At 35.5% G+C, this 10,819-nt stretch overlaps 1 protein-coding gene across 1 annotated transcript in view; it reads left to right on the forward strand.

Annotated features, from left to right (window-relative positions):
• Positions 1–8,457, forward strand: part of grk6 (G protein-coupled receptor kinase 6) — a 78,196-nt gene extending 69,739 nt beyond the window's left edge. The window contains exons 15-17 of the mRNA XM_079898328.1: positions 374–511; positions 2,614–2,748; positions 4,436–8,457. Of these exons, the coding sequence (XP_079754454.1) occupies positions 374–511; positions 2,614–2,748; positions 4,436–4,486 (324 nt within the window). The 3' untranslated portion in view covers positions 4,487–8,457. The remainder of the gene's footprint in view (positions 1–373; positions 512–2,613; positions 2,749–4,435) is intronic.
• Positions 8,458–10,819: the final 2,362 nt, after the last annotated feature.

Here is a 10,819-nt window from a genome sequence, read left to right on the forward strand (position 1 = left end):
CAAAAATGAAAAGTCCACCATTTTTTGTTTTTAAATAATTATCCTCATGTTGTTCCAAATCCATTTCAATTTCTTTTTGGCTTGGAACTCAAAAGGAGACAGTTTGAATCATGTACCAGTCGCTCTTTTCCTTGCATTCGCAGTGAATGGGAACTGGAGCTTTCAAGCTTCAAAAAGGACACAAAAGCACCATGAAAGTATCATAAAAGTAGTCCATATTACTCTTTTATTTTTATTATTCATACATCAGCTTTGGGGAAAGAAAATAACACAATTTTAATCACATCAGTGTGTCTTGCGAATGATTTGTTCATAAAATCAGACATGGCTTCTTCAATGAGACAACGTAGCATGATATGTTTCTGTGTTTCAGCCTCAGGCCATCTACTGTAAGGACGTGTTGGACATCGAGCAGTTCTCCACAGTGAAGGGGGTGGAGCTGGAACCCAAAGACGACTCCTTTTACTGCAAAGTATCCACTGGAAGTATTCCCATCCCCTGGCAAAATGAGGTCAGGTCACTACCCAGAATAACCTCAATAAATGCTTTACTCTGAACCCTGATTGCTGCTTTATGACCAGCATGCAATAAAAAGGAAATTAACGTTGACTTTGATAATGTGTACAAACAGACTGCAATCAACACAAATTGGGGATATTTTCTCTTGAGAATAAACAGGACGTGCACTCGATGTTGCCATTATGAAATTGACTTCATGAAATAAATAGGGATGTGAAAAAGTTATGTTATTACAGCTTTCATCCTATAACCTTTTTTAATTGTTTCATATTTTATTTATGCAGAATCAATATAAAGACTTAGAATGCAAGTTAGAAATATTTCTAAATTAACTATAGAAATTAAATTACTTTTTAATGAAGAAAGGTAACAATGTCATTTTAGTTAGGAGGATCTGTGTTATTTTAATATTTATCATTTATATACTATTGTATTTGTTCATATTTTGAATTAGTTTTTATGTTTTAGTTGTGCTAAATTTGACAAATATTTCTAAATAGTTTTGGTAACAATTTACAATAATGTTCTATTTGTTGGCATTCATTAACTAAATTATCTTAAAGGAATAGGTCACTTCAGAATGAAAATTCTGTCATCATTTACTCGCCCTCAAGTTGTTTCAAACCTGTATGAATTTCTTTCTTCTGCTGAACACAAAGGAAAATATTTTGAAGAATGTTGGTAACCGAACAGTTGATGGAAGCAATTGACCTCCAAAGTAGGATAAAAAATACTATGGAAGTCAATGGGGTTCATCAACTGTCCGGTTACCAACATTCTTCAAAATATCTTCCTTTGTGTTCAGCAGAGGAAAGAAATTCATACAGGTTTGAAACAACTTGAGGGTGAGTAAATAATGACAGAATTTTAATTTTTAAGTGAACTTTTCCTTTAAGGTGCGTTCAGGCCATGTTGTAATGCCCATAATTACGTAATTTCAATATGTAAAAATCGTTCACGTCCTCATAGAGTTCCATATTACAACTTGTAAGCTGGGAATTTCTGGCCGTTGCAGTTAACATGAAATAACAATGATAAATACTTCTAAAACATTTGTTAATCTTAGCTAATGTTATTTTCAGCATTTACTAATACAATATTCAAATCAAAATTTGTGTGTTTATATTATTTAGTGATATGAGCTAACATGAACTAAAAATGAACTTACATGTATTGCTCATTTGATGCATTATGGGACCTTATAGTAAAGTGTTACCACAGTTTTAATGGATTTTTATTTCTATTTTAGTTTTATTTCACTTCAACTTCCCCTTATTTCAGTTAGTTTCCAAGGCATTATTTCAATTTTTATTTTTCATAAGATAAGATATTTTATCTTAGTATTATTTATATAATATCATAGTTTTTTTATTAACAGTTTGAATTAGGTTTAATTTTTATATTTTATGTTTTTATTTCAGTTTATTTCTTGTAATGTTGTTTAGCTTTTGACATTTTTTTTGTTTTGTACAAATATTCCTAAATTTTAATTGAAAAAATATTTGTTCATTTAATAGTTTTAATTTTATTTCAACATGACAACAACACTGGACAAAATAAAAGAATAAAAATGTATTAATAAAAATTCTAATTTAACATGTTTTGTACTCAGTTCATGAAACTAACATCCACTGCTAGAAAAAAAAGTGTAAAAGTGTTACTGGGAGGTTGTAGTTACTGATGCATGAGGCACACAAAATGTCACACAAAGAGTCATCATCCGATTGGTTGAATTCTACATGATTTCCCAGTGTGTCGCGTTCTTTAACGGTTTGTCTGGAACCAAAGCCGTAGTGACGCCAAACCCCCTCATAGAAGAAGAAAGCCGTTGTGTTTACAACTGTGAGAATGAGCGCTTATCATGATCAACTAAACTCTGGATTTTCAAAAATATGTGAAGTATGTGTAGTTCACAGCATAGACTCTTTAAAATGCGAAAAACAGTTTCACACGCCAGTCTGTTACTGTAGGGTCATCGACTTCTGAAGATCTGGCTACACAAGACTACTGAGATATAGAACTAGTGACAACAAGCCACAGTTTATATTAGTTTGACTTTAATTCTGTGTGTCGTCATTTCATTGATCCATTCAGATGATAGAGACGGAGTGCTTTAAAGAACTCAACATCTTGAACTTGGATGGCACTGTGCCCCCTGACCTGGACTGGAGAGGTCAACCCTCGCCCCCACCCAAACAGGGCTTACTGCAGAGACTCTTCGGCCGGCAGGTGAGATTTCATCACTTTCTTCTATTATTTAAATGTATTGCTTTTGCTCCAAGACATCATTGTTTGTTCCATTAGTGAATGAGGTTCTCAGCCAATCCTGTATTATGTTTGATAGTGAAATCGAATACGGGTTTGCTGGCGATTCTTGTTAATGTAATAAAATATCAGTGTGCAGGTTTTCTTCCCCCTCTCCCTGCTGTATAATTAGTTAAGTATGAAATGATTCATGTAATGTAGACAGATTACAAATGTATAACTTTTTAGAGCCTGTTACCTTTGTTCTCAGTTTTATTTGGCTCTCTTGTCACTCTTTAATCGATATGCAAACTAAATGTAAAGGCATGTTAAAAAAATTTGGCTCACAATTTTGTGTTTTAGACAAAACGTATGCTTGTTGCTGTGAAATTAGAGATGCACCGATTGCAATGTTCTTGGCCGATTCCGCTTTCCGATTTTTTTTTTTTTTTTGTAAGTGTAATCTTACAAAAGATACTGATTTTTGCCAATTCTGATTTTCATTCTAAGACCTATAATTGACAGCATATACAAACAAAAAATGTACATTTCTTCAATGCAAAATTTTATTTTCATAAAAATCCACAAGTAAAAAGTCAGTAATAAAAGAAGAACAAATAAACAAATTGTAAACAACAGCATACATAATTTCAATAGAAAATAAAGAGAGATATGAAATAAACACTGATTTAAGTTATTCAGGTTGGTCTAACAGTAGGTTACTATTTATTTAGGGAAGAAATAGTACAGAAATTAAAGTAATCAAATGTAAAATAACACTGGATAGTCTTCAATGTTAAAAATTAAAGTTACAAAAGTTATTCAGTCAAGAGCAGAGAGTGATTTTCTTTGTCTTTTGTTCTTTGATTAACATGACAGACAGCAGCAGGAATATTAGACTACTGTCACTTTAAGAGCTTATGCACGGATCCAACTTGGGTTCTTTCTCAACTATTTACATTCCCAAACTGATTGTGTTTAACCGAATACTCACCAAGACAGGCATTTTGGCATAACTGTGTGTGTATTTGACCGTTAAAGCGCAGTAAGCCACTCATTTTGGTACTTGCGACTCACAAGCTGTTTGAGAGGCGGCTTTATTTGCGCGCCACTAATTTAGATTAGTGGTGCATGGCTTTTGGTTGCGAAACATGTGGAAATTAGTCAAATTATGCGCAATACAAGCACTATTTAACCGGTGCGAGTGCGTTAGAGGAGGCGGGTGTGTGTGTGTCAATTCGCCGTCGGAGAAAAGAGAGCGTGAACGCGCAGCTGACGTTATTGGCCGAGAAGGCGGAAAATCGGCTGATTTCGGTCCCTGGCCGGTCGATCGGTGCATCTCTATGTGAAATGGTAGAAACATTGGGAAATAGGTGGAATGTTTTTTTCAAAACCATTATTTACTACTTGTTAATGCTAGACTGTGGCAGGTAACATTGAGGAAGGAGCATTTTTATTCTTGAGAGCATTTGATTGGACAAGATTTGTATACACCCCTGAGTGCAAGATGAGTCATACATTTTGGGGGGGGGCTGTTTTCCAGGAAGAGAATGTCTGCTTTTCAACTTTTATTAGCACACAGATGACCTCAGAGTTAGTTATATTTGATAAGGTTTTTAATGCTGATAAATCCCAGTGTTTGACTGTGCATGTGTCTATGCTGCCCCCGCAGGACTGCTGTGGAAACTGCAGCGACAGTGAGGAGGAGCCCACGCGGCTGTGAAGGCACGGCCTGCCCAGGGCTCCTCCCCTACACCACTGAGGATCTCATTTGTTTACAGTTTTTGCACATTTGTATTTTTAAGATAGCTCTATATAAACATTGGAATGTATATTTTCACTATATAGCCATGCAGTGTATCTTATTTAAAGTCATCGAAATGAAAAGGACAGAAAAAAGGGTCCCAATTATTGTCCTTTATCATGTGTGAAGTATGGCAAGGACAGATCGTTCAACACTGCTCAAGTCTCAAACCCGGTTGAGCCCAACCGATCTTGTACATTTCGTAGGTATGTCTCGCAGCCTCTTTGCGCTTTTTTTTCCTTTTTCTGTTCTTGTACGATTTCACACATGTACAGTATGCACTCTGAATATTTGTTTTAGACGTGGGGAGCAAAGGAAATTTGCTTTTGCAGATATTTTTATATTTATATTTTGAATTTTATTTTCTTATGGTAATCTCGACAATCAAATGGCACCATTTGTATAAAACAGTGATAAGTGTGCATTAATGGATAAAAAAAAAAGAAGCAGCAAAAACAGGAAAGGACTATAAAACAGAGGGAAATTTTAAGATCATAAATTCGCTACCAGAAGTCTCAAATATGTTATCCAAGGTTACTTAGCTAGAGATACCTAGTAAACCAAATAGGCATGACTAAAGTGCATATGCGTACAATAACAACTGCAAACAGTTGTACCATGTTGTAAATACGCGACACTCATCTGTAAAGTCTTCAGTGCGTCTTCCTGCTAATTCTTCTCTGGATAATAGGGAAGAACATCCTGATTATAGTCCATAATGAGTCAAACCACGAGGCATTATTTTCCATTTCACAACATGACTGGTAATAACATGACATTGTACTTTGTCAAATTCCAGCTCTGAAGACCGAACGACTTTAATACTCGAACGATTCTCAGCAATTGATCATTGCTTAACAGTTCATCATGCTAATAGACATGTTATTTAATGTTTTTATAAGTCGATTTGCGCAATTGTATGGGCTGCATACAATTTTAATTGCTGCTTTTTTACATGTAGGTCAAACGAAAATTAATTTGCCAAAAAGAAATGTTTTGTTCTGTGTTGCGTATCCCCTGCGATCTCAATAAGCTCTTTATGTTTTCAGTTGCTCGGAAATATGATGTCTTGGGAACTTTGTTGTAAATTTGATCTCTTGATGCACTTAAGACCAAACGACTTCTTAAATTGTTGTCCTCCATCTTCATTGAAGGTGCCTTTTTGAAGTTTTAAGGTACTCTTGTCATTAGGGCTGTTTATTCAAATATCTCCATTATATTTTTGAGTTGGCTTAGCATTTTGTGCGCACACTTTCTCTTTTCTTCGCTGTTGTTTTACCTCGAATATTACTGTGCCCTGTGGATGTTCAAATTTTTTCGAAACCTTGTGAATTCTTATTTTGGACATCGTAGAGTCTCGCAAAAGGCTTTGGGACTTTATATTGAAGCCTAGCTGAACGCGTAACATCAGTGACCTGCCAACTCAAGGGTCTGTAAAACATAACATACTCTCGAGGAAGTCTTCAAACGCACCGTCAGCGAATGACATGGCGGACCCTTGAAAGTCGACGCATTTCTCATCCACCTGCAGTTTACTTTAATTCTCTTGGATAAACTCAAATACATTCCAGTCTCTACTGTACTGTACAGTTGTAAAATTTACTCAGTTTGTTTTGTTGTTGTTTATTTAGCAATAATGGATTTGATAAGTATAACTATTATGTAAATGTGTATAAAATGACATTTCAAATCTAGAGCGAGACAAAACTTAGTTTGACTCAATGTTTTCCTGAGCCAGGCTTTTAACACTGTGAAGTGATCATTTCTGTCACAGTTGTATTTTTTTTTCTTTTTGTTTGCGAATTTATTACTGTATGTGTGTATGTATGTGTGCTTAAATGCTGTATGTCTGTGTGTATGTGTGCTTTAACCTGCACTGTATGTGCCCATATTCTTTATCATAACCACTAGCGGATGCCATTTTCTGCCCTAAATGAGTGAAACGTTACATTTTAGGGAAGCTTTCAGTGTTTTTCTTTTCCAAGAGGAAAGGTGGAGAACTTCAGCCTTACTGATAATAATATTGTCCATTTATTAGTAATACCAATCCTTTCAATATCATAGATTTCATGTTTACCTCAAGGCAGAGCGAATCTCAAAATTTCATAAACAACAAGACTGAGAAAAGACATGCCAGTGGCTTTGGAGGTCAGTGTCAGCCACATATGTCAGTGTTATTAATCAATGCATTTTAGTTGTAAACAATAAACGCAGACCCCATTATATGAACTCTGTCATATTAGTGTTTTTGTTGTTGTTTTGAAGAGTATAAACAAGTAAGATTATTCCTACATCTTGTAAGCCTCAAAGTGTACGGTGCCATTTTAAGCATCGTTTTCCATTAGCAAACAACATGCCATTGAGGGCTATAGAATCAAATTTGACTTTTTAGTAACTGTATAATGTGCTTATTTGAGTAAAGTATGGTATATACAGTAACTGGAGGATTTGGCTATTGTAAGTTATCTCTCACTATTGAATTTTTGTCTAGGTTTGCTGATAGTGACTCAATTTTAAAACAGATTTGAACATATCTGTATTATTTTAAAGCGGCACCTTTTCTTTTCTTTTGCCTAATGTGTATGTAGAAGTCCATTGCCCTTTCATTTAAAGGGATAGTCCACCCAAAAATGGTAAAAATGAATTACTCGCGCTCATGTCGTTCCAAACCCGTAAGACTTGTGTTTGTTTTTGAAGCACAAATGAAGATATTTGAAATGAAATCTGAGAGATTTCTGTCCCTTCATTGACAATCGAAGCAACTACACTTTGACACTTCAAAAAGTTCATAAAGAGATCGTAAAACTAATCCATATGAATTGAGTTGTTTAGTCCAAATTTTCCGAAGAGACTCAATCACTTTATATGATGAACAGATTTAATGTTGGCTTTTATTCACATACTATAAACATTGATCTGCGAACATAAACAGAAGCTCAGCCGTGATGCGTAAGATCAAACCTCATTGGTTCTTGAGAAAGCTCAAACATACTGCGTAACACGAAAATGAACCTCATTGGTTCTTGCACGTCAAGCGAACATGCTTGAGCTTCTGTTTATCACAACTGATGTGTGAGTTGATGAATGTTTTTATGTGAATAAAAGTTAATCTGTCTAGCGTATAAAGTGACCGTGTCTCTTCAGAAAATTGGAACAAAATCACTCAATTCATATGAATTAGTTTTACAATCTCTTTATGAACTTTTTGAAGCATCAAAGTGGTAGTTGGACTGTTCATGAAAGGACAGAAATTTCTCGGATTTCATTTTAAGAATCTTAATTTCATTAAAAGATGAACGAAAGCCTTACGGGCTTGAAACGACAGGGTGAGTAAATGATAATTTACATTTTGGGGTGAACTATCCCTTTAAGGCCAGAAGAATGTGTTTGGTTGTCTTGTACCTGTTTATCCCTGTTCTTGACGCCTTATTTTTATGTGATACAACAAAAAGGTTCCTGGATTGCACATTGAAAACTAATTTTTTGCTGAACTCAATAGTTAATTCTCACTCAGGTTACTGCCATTGTTATGTATGTTTTTATTTGCTTAATATATACGGCCTTACTGATAAAATAATGTCAAGTTACTGGTTTATATTTTAAAGTTGCATAAAAGACATGCCACTGGGAATGTTTGTAGACTTTTCTGTAAAGTTTTTTTTTTTTTTTTTTTTTTTGATGGTGATGATGACGACAGTGAAGGAATTTGTTCTTTCTTGTCAAAGCACTGATGCTCATTTTCTCTGTTTAGTTTCTGCTGTCCGTCTCTGGCCTGTGAAGCCTGTACATTACGCATGGCCTCTCATGCAGGTCTTCTGTGTAACAAACTGAATTTGTTTACCTGTTTTCCTTTTTATCTGCATTAGTATTCAACTTCAATAAATTTTTATTTGGTTAAATATTGTGTAGCTCTTAAATTCACTTCATATTTGAATTTATTCTATCTAAAATCTATCAAAATGGACAATTCTTGTTTTTTATGGAGTATTGCAGTATTTGTTATTTGTGCACATCATTATTTTTAAATTCATGCGCCCTCGTTATCTTTAATCAGAATAACTTCTCCCTTTTGCAGCGGCATCTCTTCTCTGATGATGTGTTTGGCGTGAGGGCGGGACAACCTGTCACTCACATGAGATCGACCAATAGCAAACTACAACCATCCGATCAATTCCCCATGGACAAAATCAAATCCCGCCCTACATCTTTCCTCTTTAAAAACGTCAAGCCAATCAGCTTTCTGTGGTCCACACTGCGAATTTTGTATAAAGAACATATCTGCGCAAGGGAATTATTGCCCTTATTTCTAGATTTCGAATACAAATTTCATGTAGTTAAGGTAAATGTGACCGTACCTTAAACAATAGCCAATAGCGTTTGGTTTACCTCACAGACTGCAAGTCGTACTTGACAGCACCATGGAAGCGAATCCGAGCGCTGATGATACGTTGGATTCAATAGTAGAGGTGTGAATAAATTCTAGACATTTCATTCTTAACCAACGTACAGTTGGAAAATGGAATAAAACTCGAGCGTTTGAGCAACCGAACACACATCTCCAACTCATATTGCTCTGTGACGTGTCAACGGTTGCTTTGGCCAGGTGATATTTATAGCATAGGGGCGGAGCTTTAGATTCTAGAGAGCATTTGATTGGACAGAAGATGTGATGAGAAGCTGAAGTCCGTGATGATGTCATAAAAATCCGTTAGCGGAAGTGAGAGACTGTAAGTTTTGAATGCCTATACCTCCTAAATGCGAATTTTGTCATTGTTTTGGACCACACCAGCTTATTCATAACCTTAAGGCCTAAAATATTTATACTAAAAGCTAAAAAACTTACATTTCGATTTCAGGGGGTCTTTTAATGTTCCTGACAACCCGTAGTCTCATTTAGACGCTTGTTAGCAACCACATTTTTCAAGTACATTTAAAAAAAAAAATGTATTACCGACATTCTTCGAAATATCTCCTTTTGTGTTTCATAGAATACAAGTTTTGAACCACAAGGGTTAAAATGATGACAATTTTCATTTTTGAAGAACTATCCTTTTTAACAGAAATTGACAGGAAGAAACAGCTCAGACTGACAAATCAGACTCTTTAATGAGCCGCAACTGTACACTAATCCAGTGCCTGAGAGTAACAGTGTCTAGATGCCACTAAATTTTTGATGCCCTTCTTTTTTTACGTCAGATGGCCAGATAAACAGCAGATGGGCTTCATTTGATTGCCCAATACCTTGTTATCCAATCCTAAACAAAGGTAATGTCACTTATGCATCACGCTAGTTTCAGTTCAACCTTGTTACATTTTCTGTTAGCATTTTCTGTTAGCACATCTCCTGTGCAAACCATCCATGATGTTCCCTTACACCTCGCTCTCCTCTCCACTCCTTCCCTCTGTTGCTGGGCAACGATCTTTAAGAGTGATTTAAAATAAATAAATAATGCTGCAAATAGACTCTTCTGGGTTTTTTAACATTTGGTGAAGAGCGAAACTGAACCCATCACACACCGTCTGTGAGGTGTAGACGTAGCATCTGGCTCAAGGGCCTTCAGTGAGAACATGGGGGTGTTGTTATTGACGATGAGAGCATTGAAGAGCATTTCTCCTGTACCTGACCAAGGTTTCTGGAGGGACAACTATCGAAAAATTATCTGCTGTGATAGTGTTCACACGTTTATGCGTCTAATAACGTTTGGTCGTTTTTTTTTTTCTGTCCAAAATCTTATGCTGCTTTGACCCCAAGAAGTATCTCAATATCTTCTTGATGATCAAAATAGCATTTCCAGTTATTATTTTGCACTAGTAGCTAAGCTAACATGCTAATTGTCTTGTATATGATAAATTCCGATGTTCGTAAGTTGGTTTAGATAAAAGCATCTGCTAAATGAATTGTCAAGTCAATTCATTTATATTTATATAGTGCTTTATACAATACAGATAGTTTCAAAGCTGCTTCAAAGTAATAAACAAGTATATAACAAAATCAGTTATGCAAACTTCATCAAATATGAGATAAATTCTGCTATTGGGAACGTGCTAAAAAAACATCAACAGTGTTCCGGAAGTGTCGTTGTTCAGCTTATGTTGCTGTAAATAACTGCAAAGTTCATCAATTTACATTTACATTTACATTTATTCATTTAGCTGACGCTTTTATCCAAAGCGACTTACAATTGCTATATATGTCAGAGGTCGCACGCCTCTGGAGCAACTAGGGGTTAAGTGTCTTGCTCAGGGACACAT

Source organism: Squalius cephalus (genome assembly GCF_949319135.1).
Source record: "Squalius cephalus genome assembly, chromosome: 17".
In the NCBI taxonomy this organism is placed as follows: domain Eukaryota; kingdom Metazoa; phylum Chordata; class Actinopteri; order Cypriniformes; family Leuciscidae; genus Squalius; species Squalius cephalus.